General features: G+C 44.1%; 1 protein-coding gene across 7 annotated transcripts in view; it reads right to left on the reverse strand.

The window, feature by feature from the left end:
• The window catches only part of LOC140895014 (cell surface hyaluronidase CEMIP2), an 84,542-nt gene that overhangs the window by 59,459 nt on the left and 7,155 nt on the right, over positions 1-17,928 (reverse strand). For all 7 annotated transcript variants that reach the window (XM_073304100.2, XM_073304094.2, XM_073304092.2 and 4 more), the window contains 12 exons: positions 14,161-14,301; positions 13,166-13,721; positions 12,204-12,373; positions 11,747-11,935; positions 11,209-11,378; positions 9,871-10,080; positions 5,730-5,935; positions 4,003-4,072; positions 3,171-3,299; positions 1,942-2,027; positions 397-528; positions 238-273 (listed from right to left, as the gene is read on the reverse strand). In XM_073304100.2, coding sequence (XP_073160201.1) covers positions 238-273; positions 397-528; positions 1,942-2,027; positions 3,171-3,299; positions 4,003-4,072; positions 5,730-5,935; positions 9,871-10,080; positions 11,209-11,378; positions 11,747-11,935; positions 12,204-12,373; positions 13,166-13,721; positions 14,161-14,301 — 2,095 coding nt within the window. The remainder of the gene's footprint in view (positions 1-237; positions 274-396; positions 529-1,941; positions 2,028-3,170; positions 3,300-4,002; positions 4,073-5,729; positions 5,936-9,870; positions 10,081-11,208; positions 11,379-11,746; positions 11,936-12,203; positions 12,374-13,165; positions 13,722-14,160; positions 14,302-17,928) is intronic.

Here is a 17,928-nt window from a genome sequence, read left to right on the forward strand (position 1 = left end):
AATCAGACATTATGACATATTTCCCAGACATGATAAGGCAAAGAAATTGAAATGCCTTATTGCCATTTTCATTAATGGCTATTATGGGAGAGACCTGATGTGGTTTTGGAAGGACATGTGAGATTTTCTTGCATCTTAATGTGATCAGCAGGGAAGCTCTCCTCACCTTCCATTCTTTAACGTTTTAAATTGTGGAGAACCCTGAAAAACACAGCATATTGAGAGAAATGAAATTACCTAGCTAGAGTGAGTCCAATTCCATTGTCTGAAAACCTAGAAAAGAAGAAACACGAATGTGCAAATTACTAGGAATGTCTGATGTTAATTTGTCCTACAGATCCACTTATTATGTCAGTAACGAGCACAATGATATAAACTGTAATTACATTCACCTACCCACAGTTGCGGAAAATAATGTCACCACCTCTGGCCCAGGCCCCATGGTCGTTATTTTTAAAAGCGATGAGGCCATCAATTAAGGCAGGAACTCGTGGTTTTACAGGGTCAGCATCCTGATGTGGGCGGAACCTGAAGCAAGGAATCTAGTTATTATACCAGAGCAATGGGAAATAACCTTAAACACAGGAGGTCCTGTCAGTCACCGCTAATGGTTTCCACATACTGAACTGATGGGTTTAAAAGAAGTCATTTTGTTTCTATTTTCAGCTGAACTTATGTATTCTGGATCACATTCAAAACAATAGCTTCATTTTGGTACTGCATCTTATTGCAAGGCTAACACAGAATAAACATTAAGAGTGAAATTCTGGCTCCAGTGAAGTCAATGGAAAAGCACCCATTGATTTCAATGGAGCCAGGACTTCTCTCTCAGGATGGATTTTCAGAAGGATCTACTAGACTTAAGAGCACACAGTAACATTTTCAAAAGCACCTGTCACTTAGCTGCTTTTAGAAATTCTACCCACAAGCCCCATTGACTTTCAATGGGACTTATGTGCCTAAATCACTTTGGCACTTTGAAACTCCCACCCTGCAAGAACAAGATGCCAACTGAAGATAATTAAGTGATATACATGAGCTATCATTTCAGTCTTAAAGTGGGACTCCCATGTCTGAAAGCTTCACTAAGCATGAATCTATACGTTTTCCAATCACTTTCAGAATATTTCTTGCCACACTTGCTGATTACTGAACACTGCTGAGTTTGGGAGAAACAAAACAAAGCCCCTTATTCTTCCCCAGTCCATCTTCATATTCGGTTTCATCCTTCTGCAAACTCATTGGGCTGTATTGTCTCTTTTGCTTCCAGAATAAGGGGACCGAAGGAAGCCACAGAAAGGGGAAGTGTCACTTCTCCTGCATTGTGGTCCCTATCCTTCAACTCCATGGGAGACTATCAGTGCTCTGTGTAGCTCACAATGTACGCGTGAGGTGGGACTAGCCAGGACACAGCAGATGTCTCTGCAGCAGATGATCTCTGCAGCATTGCTCCGCATAAGCCCACAGGATTCTAGTGGTTAGCCAATGACATTAAGTACTCACTTTCCCTCTCTGTGACATGAATCCCTGGAAGTTTTTTTCCCCCTCATAAATGTATAGGCAAAAGGAGACACCCACGTGTGAAGATTATTGCAAATAGATTATGTAACCGATGGCGGAGATAGTGCCTATGATTTTGGGTACAAATTATGTTGTGAAATGGATTTTATCATCTAGATTTCAACTCAGTCATTGAGAAAAATAGTTAATTCCATTCTTTTCACGGACTCCTCTGCCAACATCTCAGAGCTCCAAGTACACGTTTAGTATTGTTAAGCAATCCTACAAATGATCAGCACACAGTTCTGAAATATTTGCCTCTTTATATCCCAGGTTGTGCGTCTATATTCCTAGGATGTTCCATCCATAACAAGGTCCAGCAACCTGCTGAGTATACTGCAGGGTTCTGAAAATACTTTTATCCATTCAGTATTTACTCACCTGGCATTATCTACAGTAAGATACTCTCGAGGATTTTCAGCACTAGCTTTTGTCGTCTTTACTCCTTTTCCTATAAACAAGCCAGCCTGAAAAATACGTAGGAGTTCAATTATTTGAACAAGGAGACCACACAGCACAAGCTAAAGAAGATCAAAGGGTATTATAAATGGAACACAAACATGGTGGCTGCCCATGCTAAAGGGACTGTAAGCCCTCTGCATGCCTGTGCTTTCCATCCCAAGTATTGGCCTCGGTGACATTTGGATGTTGTCATATTATTACAGTGGCCTTCGTGTAATACGTCAAAGTCAGGGCAGAATGCTACAGTGCTATGCCCTTTACATAGTCATTTAAGTTGGCTTCTGAGCCAGAGCAAAGAATTTAAACTGCCTCACGCCAGGAAATAAAGCATTCCTGCTGGCCCCGGGGAGACAATTTGAAAGAATAATGTTGCAGAGAGGGAACAGTGCTCCTGCTGAGAGGTAAGGCCTTAATTCCTCTTGGACTTGTAATTTCTCTACAATCAAAGAAGAACGTGACCCAGTGTAGTGAACTTAAAGATTGCAATGCAGTGTTATTGCAGAGATGAGCCAGCACATACGTGGATAGAGTAAGTTAAAGTTGTATGAAGTTCTCTTTATCTACTAAAGTATATCCTAATAAAACAAAAACGTCCCCAAGTTGATACAGTAATTTTTGCCTCCTCTCCATCTGGAATCCTGAGCAATAATGAAAAAAGGATTCTTATTTGTAGATTCAGTCTTTATGCCTACATTTAGGGAAAATATTTTCATGGAATTACCTTAAAGTGAGATTAAAGTTATCGCAATTATTTTGAAAAAAAAAAGTGGCAGATCAGGATTTGGCCCTACTCCAGCTATTTTGCAGGGCTCTGGCCACACCCCTCCAAACCCACCCACCCACTATTGCAGTAGAGAGTAACACTACATCTACTGCTATGTGCCCTATGTCTGTACAACATCTACTGCTGCATGCATTCCTCCATGCTGTGTGGCACAGAGCAGCATACTGCCCACAGTCTCAGTTTGTCCATCTGTACAATAGGAATAATATCACCCATGTACACTGCAGAGATGTTGAGACAACTGTTTAGTCAATGTTAAAACAGCACTATGAAAGTGTTTCTAGCCCATGCGATCTGAGAGCTACCTACAGTAAGTGCTAAATCTTATTACATTTGTGCAAATGTATGAAAATCTTTTACATGCCTTGAAATTAGAATGGACTCGGTTATTGTAAAATATCCCCAAGGGAGTGAACTCCGCCTGTGCCTCTGGGTATTGTCCCTCAGACTGTCCGGTTGGAACCCGGTGGAAGATGTACCATATCCCAACATCCTAAAACACAATAAACAGGTTGAGACTATGGGGCAGTTCAATAAATTCTCAGACTCTATAGTATTTAGCTTTGCCAGTGGCACCAACAAATTTTCAAAGAAACTTCTTACACAGCCTGCAAAATGAGCATGCACCACTTTGTGCATACAAAACCAACACATCTGTCTACACAAGCTTACTCCACTTGCATGTACAAGTGCTCGTCTGGGCACACACCTGTGGATTTTGCATGCACATAGATTGGGGGTATGAAGGAGAAGGGTAGATGAAATTTTGGCTTAGGGAACATGCCATTAATCATACACATGATTTGCATGTATAGCTGGGGTTCCAGTTTTATAAGAAACATTATTATTAAATACAGTGGTCACCACTAGAGTCAACATTTGCCAAAAAAAAAAAAAAAACACCCCCCCCCACACACACACTTTTTTCCTGTTTTACATAAGTGGAAACTCTGGTATGACATATCAATTCTGTGCACATGGATGATCTCTGGACACAAACAGAACGTTCCAGTTCACAAGCAGTCTTATTGTACCAGGCCAATAACTACCTAATTGCCTTTGGCCTTATGCAGCAATAGGCACCCAGATTCTATGATACATAAAAACGTGATGCCTTCCACACCAATGGCATCAGTAAGTGGTGCATGCATGTGGATTGAAGGTGATATATGGTCCTTGCTGTTTAATGATATTACCTGAGCACCAGCTGCTGCATTCTCTATCAAATTGTTGTTTGGGTTAGCAATCCAGAATGTGCTGACAGCCCTGAAAATGAAAAATAAAATAAAATTTAAAAAAGAAAACGATCCTAAGGAGTAACAAAACAGGAAGGGCTAAGCTTTTATAGCATTGCATTACATTTTAGCCACCACACTCCCTTTGATTTTAAAACTCCACAGGTACTTTTCATGAAAAATAAAAGCAATGATGTCAGACATGTTCATTTATGGAGCTACATACTGGAAGCTATATGAGACTATTCACAAAAATCTGTGCTCTGTTAAAAGCAAGTTAAGTAAACCTGAGGTCATTTTTTCAAGAATTTGCTAGGGTCAGAATTAAATAGCTATGGAAAATGTCTAAAAAATGACCTTCTGTTCCTCTATAGAACTTGGAGTGAGGGAGGAAGGTCTAACTCCCTACAGCTTTATGATCAGAAGGATACCAGAATAAGTATCCTGTGCAAGCTGCTAACAGATTATTAATGGGATTAAAGAGTGATACGAATTCCTTTGCTCAGATTAAGGACACTATCAAGCAGGAGGATTTATGGTGGCACAGACAAAAGCTAGTTATATTTATGCAATTATTGTTTAAGAAAATAACTTGCGATGGACAATATATACCACATGTAAGAGTTCTGTTAATTTTTTCCCCTATTTACTCATAGCATCTAATTTGATAATTTTTAATCAGAAAATTCTAACATACATTTATTTCTAAACCATCCTATTACATTTGTAGTGTATTCATGCTCATGGGAACAATCCTAAATCAACATGAATATCCTATTGGATCTGATGGTTTGCAGGAATGGCCCAGATACCTGCAATATAACTGTGCTAATCACAAAAGCAGCCTTAGTATACTCACAGGAGTAATCCCAATGAAGTCAATGGGATTACTTGTGTGAGTAAAAATTAGCAAGATGTGGTCCTTAAATTCTATCCTGGAAAAGTACCGGGTTCCTGGGCTAAACTACACTCTCATGAGCAACCCTAGCTGAGTCAATGGGATCATATTAGTACCCATATTACAATGGACCGTTTCTTCAGTTTGGAGGTGTACTCCAGCCACCAATAATAATGATTTTTTCCCCTCTGAGCAAAGTGCAACTAAACATGGCTAATTATAATTTATGCTAATCTTTACATTTGATCCCCTAATGTACTCATGTGCTAATGGCTAATTTACTCTAGACGCTATGATCCAAAGTCATCCATGGAGTCAAAAAAACTCCCTTTGAAGTAAATGGGATTTATGTCTGCTTATGCCAGGCTGAAGTGAGCCCGATTTATCAGACAGATTTCATGGAGCCTTGATTATCCCAATTAAAAAGGATTCAGAGACGAGCAAGATACTATATTGTGTTTTTCTCTCTCTCACACTAGAAAACTGTGACAGAAATGGAATTCAATAAATATTAATTGACTGAGATTCAGGTCTCTATTAGCAGAGACCTCCATGAGCCTTCACCCTCAACACACTTTACCTAGTAGCCAATATTTATTTAAAAAATAGAAAGTTACAGTAGAAGCTAAAATTTGTCACGATCCCAATAGCAGCATGTGTCAAACTTGGGAAAACAAACCCACTCTGTAAACACCTTAGTTTCACCTCAGTATCATAATTCAGTACTTTCAAGACCAGATGCAAGATGCTATATAAAAGTGAAGACCTATTATACTCATTTAGGGCTTACATGCAGTCGGTGCTTGGTATAGGTACATAATTCCCATAGACATTGCTACGCATTGCGAGGCACATGGCTTCATTGCGGTCTGAAGGCAAGATTGTTCCAGGCTTGGTAAGGAGACCCAAATTGTGGTAAAATGTATTGCGTTGCTCCAGCCCATCTTCAAGGAAAAAACAGTGACCCAAAGTATCATAGCCAATAGTATCTTTCACCTGAATCAATTATACAAAATGTGGGTTACATGTTAACTACGAACAAAGATGTGGTTTTTAATATTGATAAACTTCAAAAACCTTAAGGACCAATTTTGCCACCCTCACTCACACTGAACGGTACTTTCATCTGAGAGTAGTTCTGGAACTAAATCCAGAGTAAGGTATACTCAGTAAGGGTGAGCTAATTTGGCCCTTACTACATTCAGGGCCTGCTCTTCCTCACATTGCAGTCAACAGCAAAACTCCCATTAAACTTTAATTTGAGTAGGATCACATGCATAATTAATAGAAAATAATACAATTTTGATTTGAAACTGTACTGAAGTATATGTGAGAATATTTGATACAGAATTGTGGTATTTATCAGCATGACTGTGTTATTCATAGATACTCTAGATTTCTTTGAGATACTTCTCAATTTGGAGGGAGGAAAAGAGATTCAGTGTTTTACTGCAGAATAATTTACACTACTAAATTCAATAAGATGTTTTGCCTATATTCTCTGGTTATTAATTCTCTTAATATTTGCAGAAGTTGCAATCCATCTTCTCCACCTTCTTAAGATTAAGTGGACACGTGCACAAAAATATTTCATTAAAACATACTTTGACCGAAGGGACTTAGCATAATAAGCCTGCTTTGATGTACAGCATTAGTGAGGATTTCTAAAATTTGTCTTCATAACTGAAAATACTAAATCAGACCAGTTAAAATACGGAGTCTTTTTTGCCAAATCTTATTTGACAGGTTTCAATAAAACTTAAGCTAACGCTATACTTTAAATGGTGTCAGCACATTCGCTTGCTCCTTATACAAGCAAAAATTCCCACTGACATCAATTTGAGTAATGTCCATGTAAAGACTGCAAGACTAAATAATATGAACCTACTTGGTTTCCTTTAGGTACAGAGGGCTAGTTAAACCAGATACAGTATGTGAATCTGGGAAAAAAGGATGATTATCATTGTAAGTATACTTGTATTCAGTATTCATCTACTGTATACAAGTATACTTACAGTATATGAATCTGGAAAGTAATATGATAATTGTATGTTACACACGTATAACAATCTGTATGGGTATCGTATTGCCAATTCCCACTGGCATTCATTTTCCCCTGATAACTCTCTAAATTGGAATCAGCAGCTTTTGTATCTGTTTCAATGAGATGTCTAGAGAGCACTTAATATACAGGCAAACAAACAACAAAAAACCCCACTCATCTACTGGCTTCCAAAAACTGCAGTCCACTGAAAATATTCCCACTTAGAATTCAGGAACACATGCTCAGACTGAGAGGGTCAATTGCCACAAGCCTGACCAATCTAGAAGCAGTGGCACTGAGGAGTGTGCTGGTCAGTTCAGCCTTGCTAATAGAGACAGCTAAACCCATTTCTGAGCTAACAGCGTCACATGTCTTTGCCAACCTCCTAAGAATGGTAATGCTCTATCTAAATATGTCCTTTAGTGTGATGGGCAGGAGCAGTGCTGAGGATGCTTTCAATCAGCAGTGGGCTAAGGAATAAACACATAAGACCAAATACTCCTCTTTGGAAGAAAATAATGATCAACACTAAATCTCTCCATGCCAGAAAGACAGAATTTCAATTACATCCTTGGATTCTCATGGATCTGGCTAAGGGTTGCAAACCTGGATTTTAGAAACATGGTGAATGAGGAGCCAAAAGCTGGCCCTGGGTCTTATTTTATTTTTAATCCAGGTGCTGGCTTTAAAAAAAAAAAAAGAGAGAGAGAGAGAGAGAGAGAGAGAGAGAGACAGACAGACAGGAGCTCCCTAGTAACTTTCATATCTGAAAGGACACTGACCACCCACCTAACTGGGAATAGCACTGTTTAAAGATCATTTATATTTGCACTGAAAAAAAAATCAGGGTCAAAAGAAAATAGGCCAAAATTATGATTGCAGGACTGATTACCCTGGTGTAGCCATTAACATATATTACAGAGAGAAGCCAAAGGTTTGGAAAAGAAGTACTACCTATCACACTGTGATATTAGGGGTAGCAGACTGTTGTATGCTTAGGAATGAAACTCTGTCCACTCAGCAGCCTTGTGCTCCAGTAGTGTTTCCAATATCAGATAATTAGGATGCCTCCAAACACTGAATTATATATAGCTCAGCAATACAATATAAGTGACCTTCATGTACTGCAACTTTATACAGTAATGACTACAGGGTTCGGTGGCATGTGTCGTGCATGTCAGTGAAGCAGCAGGCATGTCACAACCTGCTTTTCAGCTGTGATAAGTAACCAAAACTGTGCTGCAAGGCTGCTGACTTGTGACATGGCACACACAAAGGCAGATATCTGAAGTGCCTTTCATCTCATTGACAAGTACACAGTTGTGCCACAAAATGCTGCATCCCACCTCATATTTTGTTAAGTGATCCAGTTTGTTCATTCACAGTAGCATAAAACTGGGGAAAAACCCTGTATCAAAGTTTCTCTGCTCTGAACTCTAAAGCATCACAACATAAGGCCAAATTAACATGCATATTATATAAACATATTACTCAGTTGTTCATACACTGAGATATATGTTCCCTGCTGAAATCTCAGATTGGTCTGAGAGGACTGGCTACAGATTTATTTTTAATTACTGCACTGCAACAAAATGATTTCATTCACAGATTCAGCTAGTACATTTATCTACTCATTGATTTGTGGACTCATTGCCTTTGCAAACCCATATGCTATCCCCTGCAGGACTAGATTTTGCATTTGAGTTTCTAATTTAGTTGACATATGTGGAATCTCATAGTCAGTAGGGAGCTGTCGGACTACACTTTTGACAAGTCTCAAGAGCACAAGTTGTTCCAGTTAGGTCAACATTAATTTATTCTCTGATTGTTCACCTGATTCAAAAGGTCTAATATAAATAAGTGATCATTTTGTGAGGAAGGAAAAGGAAGACACTACTTATTCCATCAACTTTTGGAGGTTCTGCCAACACAAACACTTAAGATATCAGGAAGTGACAATCAGCCCTTTTTGAAGGAGATCTGGACAATGCAAACAGATCCTCAGGCCCACAGAGGGTGCCTTCAGCCCCTTCCACACTTACAAGTACAGTACCAAACGGGCACATACTACAAAAGCAGTATGAATATATACCTGTGTTCTAGCTGGCAGCAGCTTTATGTACAGGGGCAAGAATAACGTTTCATGAAGAGTGCATATGGGTCATGGATAGATCAGGGTGGGGGAGGATTATGACTAAACACAGGTAACATGACCCATAAGTACTTCCCTGCCAGTGGGGCCTCACTTCAGCACACCATACCATTTCATGGGTGGGATACGGAGAACATGGAGATGCAGTGGAGAGGTTTCCTGAACAAATCTTGGCACTTTCTTTGTTGGGCACACATTTTCTGGTGAGCCCCTTTCCACAATGACCTCTGCCAGAGAGTTTGACCCAAAGCCAAAATTACCAAGCTTTGCTGGCTTTGCAGCGGGCATTTGGGCCCTTATTGCTCACATGTCTTTCCCCTTGACTTTATGAATATCTTTGGATTAGTCTAACATTGTTCCTGGTTTTAACTATAGCTCTTGATTGTATCTCTGTTGCAAATTCCAAGGTTGGTAACTTCACCATGTGTTTGATGAAGACAACAGTTACCTGGTGAAAGTTCCACGCTATCACAGATTGCTCAGAACAATCTCATCATGCTTAATTATAAACATAATATACAGAACTTGACATTTCTTTCGACTCGTAGGGCCACTACAATGTCAATTCTAAACTTGAATTATTTCAAGGTATCCACCCAACAGATGCACTAGAAAAAAGAGTCATGCTTCAAAATACTTAATTGTATGGTGTTCAAGCATCGCAGGACATATTACACATTTTTTAACATTCAGCAAAATAAAGGTAGTAGTTTGTCAGTAAAATGTATCTCTTACCAGAAGGCCATGTGTTCCATGTATGGCAACACACCTAGAGAAACAGTGGTGTATAGCCAGATTATCAAGGTAAGTAGGCGATTCATATCCTCCTTTCTCATCTACGTCTCCAGTCAAGTGAAAATGAACAGGATAGCTGCCTAGTATTTGCTGCCCCATGTTTTTTAATTCCACTCCTGCCATGTGAACGGAGGTAAAATTCCTTTGTATCTATTGAGACAAACATAGACCTAAGGAAAAAAAATTTGCAGTACAAGAGTGTGACAGCAAAAAAGAAACAAATTTTCAAACAAGTAACAAAGTGCTTGATCCTGCAAAGTGCTAATCTGCTCCATTGACTTCAGTATAGGATTAGGCCCAAAGGTTGCATCTTTCTACATATGACTCAACTTCCCAAATACCGAATGGGTAGTGGTGTCCAAAAGGAACAGTAATGAACCATTTATTCCTGGCAATATACACACTTATGCAATAGCTATAGAGAAAAAAAAATACTACTGCCAGCTAGCAAAGAGTCATATTTAACATCTTTATGGTGCCACTGAAAGTCTATATTTCCTGGTAGCTACATCTCGATCTAGCCCAGTAGCATTTCATTTTCTGCTTAGCCCCATTAATTTCACCACCTGACCTCACTGAGGCTACTCTGATTTACATCAGCTGGGGGTCCAGCCAGTTATTTTTAGGGGAGGGGGAAGAGAAAAACCTCTCCAAAAACCACAGTGGCCCAGACTGTGAGTGGGACCTGCGTGGCTGCACAGAGGTAAAGCTCTAGCATGATCCTTGTTCCCTTGAACAGCTGCCCAGGGGTCGCTCACAATAGTAGGCCTTGTGTTCTGGGAAACACAGGGAATGCTTGCTCCTGCTATCCTATAGAGATTAGGACACTGAAAATGAAGAGGGATATGAAGGTGGGGTCATGACCCACCTCACCACCACATGGGCCTGTGAAGCAGGGTTGATGCCCTGGGGGAAAGCAGTGAATAAAGCAAATTGTGCCTCTGGAGGGAGTAAAGTCTCCTTTTTGGGTAGTGTAACTTCATAATGACCCCTATGACTTACAAAAAACAAACTAACCCAGGGGAGGATAGAAGTGTATATTCAACCTTTATATTAGAGGTGAGCAAGAGGGTGTAATTTCATTGTGGATCAAGTTTTGCAAATAGCTCAATAACCTTTGTAGTATTCTCTCTCATTACACACAAATACATACTTGCTGTACCTGGGGAAAATATGTAACTGTCATTTTACATTACTCATGTATAAAGTTGGATAGTAAATAGATATCTGAAGTTGAGAGAGAGAGAGAGAGAGAGAGAGCGCGCGCAAGCCACTTACTTTAATCTGTCCTCCAAATGTGTCATAGGAGAAAAACTGGCATTGATTTTGTCCATAACAAGAGTCCTCCATTTCTCCTTGAATAAGTATATTTCTAGTCAGGAGACCAACTTCTGCCCTCATGTCTATGCCATCTACAACTTCCCCAATATGAAGATAAAGTGGGCTGCCTGTGAAAAAAAAATATTTAAATGTAACTAAGTTTATGACCCTCATTCACCACACAGTTCTAAACACATACACAAGTTTCTAACAAGATTCATTCAGTCATTTTACTTATAATGAATTTCCTGTGTGTTTCACAACTGTGAAGGGTCTGATTCTGCAAGTGCTGAGCACTTCTGTTGAAATCAATGAGCAACCAGCCAGCAAACACAGTTGAGTAGTCTCATTGCCTTCAGTGGGCAACACTCTTTTGTTTAAACTTATATGCCTAAAATATTTGCAGGACTGGGCCCCAATTTTGCAAACTTCAGCTAAAGAGGAGTTAAAAAGTGAAAATTTTTGCACAGAAATAGCTTAAGAACATATTTCATACCATCAATCTTCACTTGATTACTTTTACATTCAGGGCAAGGAAGGAGATTAAATTCTTCAGCTTGATGCATGGAATAGTCAGTGCTAGCAATGACTATCCTATCACCAGGTAACCAACTTGTAACCTCATCCACTAAGTTAAGAATTATGCCTCTGGACACTTTCACTCTAAATCCATTATGAGGAATCCCTAGGGAGAAGAGAAAAAAAAAACTAAGACAGTCAGAAGTTCTTTATGTTGTGTACCAGTGCATTTTGGATAATTGCAAAGAGTACCTACTCAACCAATTTTAATGAATTCAAGGTCTATATCCTTTTATGGGACATAAAGACTGTCCCCAATTGTTATTTCATGACAATGTTGGTCTATGATCCCCATGCATCTGACCAAGTTCTATAATATTAGTCTAAATTAGTTCAGATTTTAATGGCAAAAGAAAAAAAAGAATACACTACACCTTTTTCCCATCCACTGAAAGCAGTGACTCTAAAATGGATTCCTTCATAAGTTTGAAAATCTCTTCCTGCTGTTGCTAGCTCAGTTGTTCCATTCCCTGGATACGGTTTTGTATCTTCTGTTGTTGAAAACTGACCACCTCCAAGGATCCCAACCAGAGCCCAGGGCTGCCTGAGTAAGATCAAGAAGCGTCTGATCATATTGACAGAAATATACCCTGTACCCTACAACCTTGAAAGATCCTTTGTATGCAGAGTCCCTGTTACAGAAAGTATTCTTAAAATAAAGCAAGCCTGGATTCTATAATAGTCTCTTATACAGCTCCCTTAATGATGGTTTAATTTTATACACTAGTGGCTTGAAAAATATGAATGTTTCTATTTACAGAAGTTTGCTTGCTTTGATCTTATTAGTACACTAAGCACATGGGTATGAGTTTATATATAGTTTGATGATCATGCTTTTTAAAAGTAATGTTGAATTAGAAAACCCCTTTAGATGATAGGGAGTTACTATTACACTCTGGAGCTGACAGCTGTCAGCTGTTAGGAAAGAGGCCCAGGAGCTGTCCATGGTGGTGCTACAGGTTTCCAACGCCTTCCTGCCACATGTCCAATAATAAAAGCTCAGCCCTGGAACACATACACTCTCCACAAGGACATGAACACGGCGTCTGTCCGGACTGGAAAAGCCTGATCCGGGCACTAGAAAAGTTAGTTCTAGCCCGGTGTCCCCCCTCTCTTTGGCTGTCACACACTAGTGCAGACTGCCCGCAGAATCAGCAAACCTGGGGCTAGTTTGCGCTTAGCTTGTGTTGTGATCCCATGTGGGCACGTGGACTAGGCTACAGCAGATTAAATATTCTCTGCCCAGAGGGCGAGGAGTGAAGGTTTTGGGCTCGTGCAGGATTTCTGCACGGGACTGGAGCAAATCCCCACGCGAATACCCCCCCCCCCGTCTCACCTGTACCCCAGATGCAGGATGTGTTTGCTATGAAGAAGCTCCTTGAGGAGGAGTCGGGTCTCCAGAGTCAAACTCTTCGCTGCCGAGTCTCCTACTGCGGCTGCCACCACCTTGCCCGGAGCTTGGGTGGCCAGAAACTCCCGCAGCCGCCTGCTCTCATCGGCCAGCAGGTGCGTGTCAAAGCGACCAGCGGCCACCACCTGGGCGGTGTCCGCATCAATGATCCGGATGTTGAGGCCTCGGCTGCTCCAGCGCTTCTCGGACTGGTAGGATCCATAACGGAGCCCGCCCGCGTACAAGGTTTTGTCCAGCAGCGTCCAGGAGCGAGGTTTTCTGCCGTGTAACTCCAGGGTCCCCCCTCTGTCCACCCCGAGGAATTTCTCTCCGTAGCTCTCCACCTCCGGCCCCTCCTTGGCCTTCCCGTACAGCGAGATGGTGGCCCGGGAGCCGTAGGGGCACTGCTGGGAGCCAATGTGCAACGCCCCGCCATCCTGAATGAGGATGTAGCGGGCCCTTAAGGCGATGGGCTGCTGCCGATCTGCAAACACCAGCACCCCTGAAAGGGAAGTGGGGAGACTCGCACGTAACGCCAGAGACTCGTGCCCCGCCTTCCTGGCCACAGGGCAGCCTGGCTAGTAGGGCGCAAGCCCCCTTTGGCCACCGGCAGGCCCGGCGTGGCACACAGGATCATGGAGGCTGCAAGCGGACAGGACCATTACAGATCTCCCCGACATGCCAGGACATTGCTCTGATCCCCACCCCCCACATACAGACTACGGGAGACCTCGGGTTAGGCTCCGAGCCGGGGGGCGCCCAGGTTTAGCGTCCAGTGACCCACCCCCTTCCTGGAGGGGATCATCCCAGCGGGTCAGGCCCCTGCGATTCCCTGGGGGTGCCTGCTCCCTTCCCAGGCTCTGGCCATGCCCGGCTGCAGCTCTCCCCCCAGACAGGGCTCTGAGCGGCCGGCCAGGCTCGGGGGGAAGGCGCCTCCTTACCTCCGTCCTGAATGCGCAGCGAGTGGAGAGTCGCGGAGCTCTCCAGCCTCAGGGCCGCCCCGCTGCCGATGACCACGGAGCGGCTGCTGTTGTGCCCGGGACGCCAGGGAGCCAGGTGCGGGGCGCGCTCGGGACACCGGCCTGCAACACACAGGCGCACACGCCGGTTCAGTGCAGCCCGCCGCGCTCTGCCCGCAGCCCAGCTCCCAGCCCCGAGGATACGCACCTGTTGCGCTGGAGCTCGCAGGGGGCTCCGGTTCCCGAGGGGGCCGGGCCCAGGCGAGGAGGCGGGCCGGGAGCAGAGCCCTCGGCAGCAGGATGCCGCAGCACTGGCGAGACGCCCCCGGAGGCTCCTTGGTCGCTCTCGGACTCGTGCGCCCCGGGAGAGCAGCGGCTCCATCCGCCACAGCGGCCGGTCCTGGAGCCCTGCCCGGCTCGCGGCGGGGCTTTGCCGGCCCGAGCCCGGAGCAGCAGCAGCTGCTGCTGCTGCCCAGGACCGAGCATCCCCCAGGCGAAGGGGACGCCGGCCGGGATGGCCCCGCACGTGGCGATGGACGCTCCGAGCCCCGGAGAGAGACACACACACGCCGAGACACGTCATTCAAAGCCTTTTATTCCCACCGGGCCCCGCTCTCCGCCCCCCCCCCTCCCCCAAGGCGGCGCGCGCGCCTCTGCAGCCACCTGCGGAGTAAAGCGGCGCTGGGTAAACGCTTCCCCGCCCCGCAGGCACGTGGGCTCCGGCGCAGACACAGCGACGTCCCCCGGCAAAACCCGGCGCCGGCCCGAACCCGGCTCCGGCCCGGCCGCCGCGGGGCAGAGCCGCCAGAGGAACAACGGGCTCCGAGCCGCTTACCTATCCCCGGGTGCTATAGCCACAGCGGCTCGGCAGGGCTCCCTTCGCCGCTCTAAGGCGCGGGCAGTCCCCCCTCGGAGGCGCGGGGCTCGGCACCGGACCAGGGAGAGCCCGCGGGCGCTAAGGTGAAAGCTGCTCCTGAGCGCCGGGCTGCTTCTCCACTCCCCAGCCTCCCTATTTATAGCCCATCTCCCGGCCTCCGGCGCTGCCCCCTCTGTTTACAGCCGCGGAGCCGCTGGCTCCGCCCACCCCGGTGACGCCGTCTCCTCCTGGACCCGCCGTGCGGCTCCCCAGCTGCTGGCGCCCAGATGCAAGGAGCCGAGCCGAGCTCCCGCCGGCGAGCATCCATCCCCGCCTGGCCCGCCGGGGCCTCGAGGGGGCGCGCGCCGGGCATTCGCCGCGCACGTGGCTGGACCTGTCAGGCGGCTGGAAGGAAATCCCTGAAATCCCGGGGAGTGGGAGAGGGGTGCACAGTCCCTGTTAACCTCAGACTGTCCCCTACGGGTTGCAGCTGCAGCCTCTGCTACCTTCTGTGAGGTTCACACAGGTCTGGAGATCAACAGAGGGAACGGGGGACTTGGACTGCCTCTGTCCTTTGCAAAGTACAGTCTTCCCCTTACTGGGGGCATGAGCTATCTGGGGCCCCAGATCCTCGGCAGGGAGCTAAACTTTCTGCTGGGAAATTGGTAGAGGAGGTGAGCAGTAAAGGGAAAGCTGTTGCCAGGCACACAGGCTGGGAAATCCCAGTGCCCCAGACTACACGCTTAAGGAGTGAGGTGTGTTCCCCTTTCTACCCTAAGCAAAGGTTGTGGGCAAAGTAGCTGGAAATGCCTAGGACCAGATTTGGATGCCTAAGGATAATTTAGAGAGACAAGGTGGTGAGGTTATATCTTTTATTGGACCAATTTCTGTTGGTGAGAGAAAAGTTTTGGAGCTTACAGAAAGCTCTTCATTTGTCAATCTTGCAAAATCAGTCTAATTAAATCAGCCTCACCCTTTTCTCTGGGATGTGTAGCCGGAGGGCAGCTGGGAACAAGTATTTGTTTAAAGAACTCTGATGGGGAGGACTGAGAACAAGAATGCATGAAAATCACAGGAGGTAGGATACCACTGCTCTGAGGCTGAGACACCCATGGAGAGGTCATCTGTCCCACAACAGTCACTGTAATGCTATAAAAGTACCTTCAGGGGGTATTCCAACAAGTCTTGGGCCTGATCCAATGGGCTTTGGATCAGGTCCCTTGCTCTTAAATGGTCTGCTCCAGCTCCCATTGATTGCAGTAGTCTTTAGACTGGAGTAAAAAGTCCATTTCAGATTCCAATTTTTTTCTGAATCAAAGTTATCAGTATTTCTTATGCTGTTAAATGCAGCATGAAAGACCAGAGATTCTGCCAGGTGATGGATAAATATATTAAAGCACAGATTTGTGGCCACTGAGCTGATTCATTCCCTCATCAAATCCCACACTACCCATTTAAAAACTCTCACTCCAGAGGAGAGGGACAGCTGGAAGTGAGGAGGCAAATATACCAGCCACAGATACCACACAGAGCCTAGGCTAAAGGGGAGCCCACTGTGCAAAGCCATAAGTGCTGCTGATCACAAACAGCAAGGGAAGGGAGATACATTCATGTGCCATCATCCGGTCACACTGTTTCAATCTGTTGCCTCAATTTTATTCTGGGGCAAGATTTCTTCTGAGGGAGGGGTCAGGGCCAATTAAATTGTTTGTAGATCTCTGGAGTCTGAGTTCACCTGTTGTAAATGTGCAGAATTTCAGGTATAAGAGAACTAGAACTTATTTTCCATAGGCATTTATCCAAATGTCCGTTGCATCCCCGACTGTCTTATTCACCTTCAACTAAAATGTTCATTCTAGAGGAAAATAAAGGTTAATAGACTGGACCAAAATAAAAATAACAGGTTGAGAAATTATATTCAAGCTGTATGTATTATGCTAATACATCAATACTGGAACTAAATGTATTCAAGGCTTGGGTTATCACTAAATGAGACCCCCCCCCAGCCTGCACTTGCCTTTCGGTCCTATGCAACAGGATTTCAGTGGGACTGTTGCCAGAGGAAGAACTGCAGGCTCAGCCTTTAAATCTTTATCCGTATGCTTGCGGAGATCTCCAGATTCTTATATTATTTAAGTAATTTCCAAAAGCCCCCTCTCTCTCTCTCTCTCCCTCTCTCTCTGTGGTGTTAGTAGAAGCACAGCTATCGTGATTTGATCCTATTCCTGAGGAAAAGGTTGCCTTGAGGTGAGCAATTTAGAGGTAATTTTCTCCCAGCATTGAAAAGGTCCTAACTGGCATATGGGCAAAACTGTGGAACAAATTAGACTAGAAACATCTCTATGCTTTTCTAAGAATCCACTTCAGGCATATTTAGGAAAATGAGCTGAGGCGTATTACTATGCGAGAGCTGACACTGAAGAGGTGAAATGGGGCTGATTTCACCCTTGACAAACCTCATTTTCAGGATTATTTTTCTTTTTCAAATAAACTCCAATTAAAGTTTACACAATACTCTTCAACTACTCAAGATGCTTTCTCAACACAAGAACATTTCCAACCATGTGAACATCCTCACATCTGTCTCATCAGCCTTTCCTAGCGAAAGGACCTCATTTTGCTGTTACTGTTACACTTTTTTTTTTTAGGCTAATCAAAAACAAAATGGGTCATGCCGCTCTTTCCTAATGGACTCCCTGATATTAGGAAACTTTAATATTTCAAGCCCCAACATGTTGCAATAAATGTAATATTTTGCATGAAAATTTTATTTGGATTGACTGGGATCTAGTGAGGTCTCATTTAAAGGGAATGACAAAAAATAGCTGATTCATGACACAGACAATTTGACTAATAGTTTGTTCCCACAATGACCCTGACTTTCTTCTGGCAGT

This window comes from Lepidochelys kempii, chromosome 10 (genome assembly GCF_965140285.1).
Source record: "Lepidochelys kempii isolate rLepKem1 chromosome 10, rLepKem1.hap1, whole genome shotgun sequence".
NCBI lineage: Eukaryota > Metazoa > Chordata > Testudines > Cheloniidae > Lepidochelys > Lepidochelys kempii.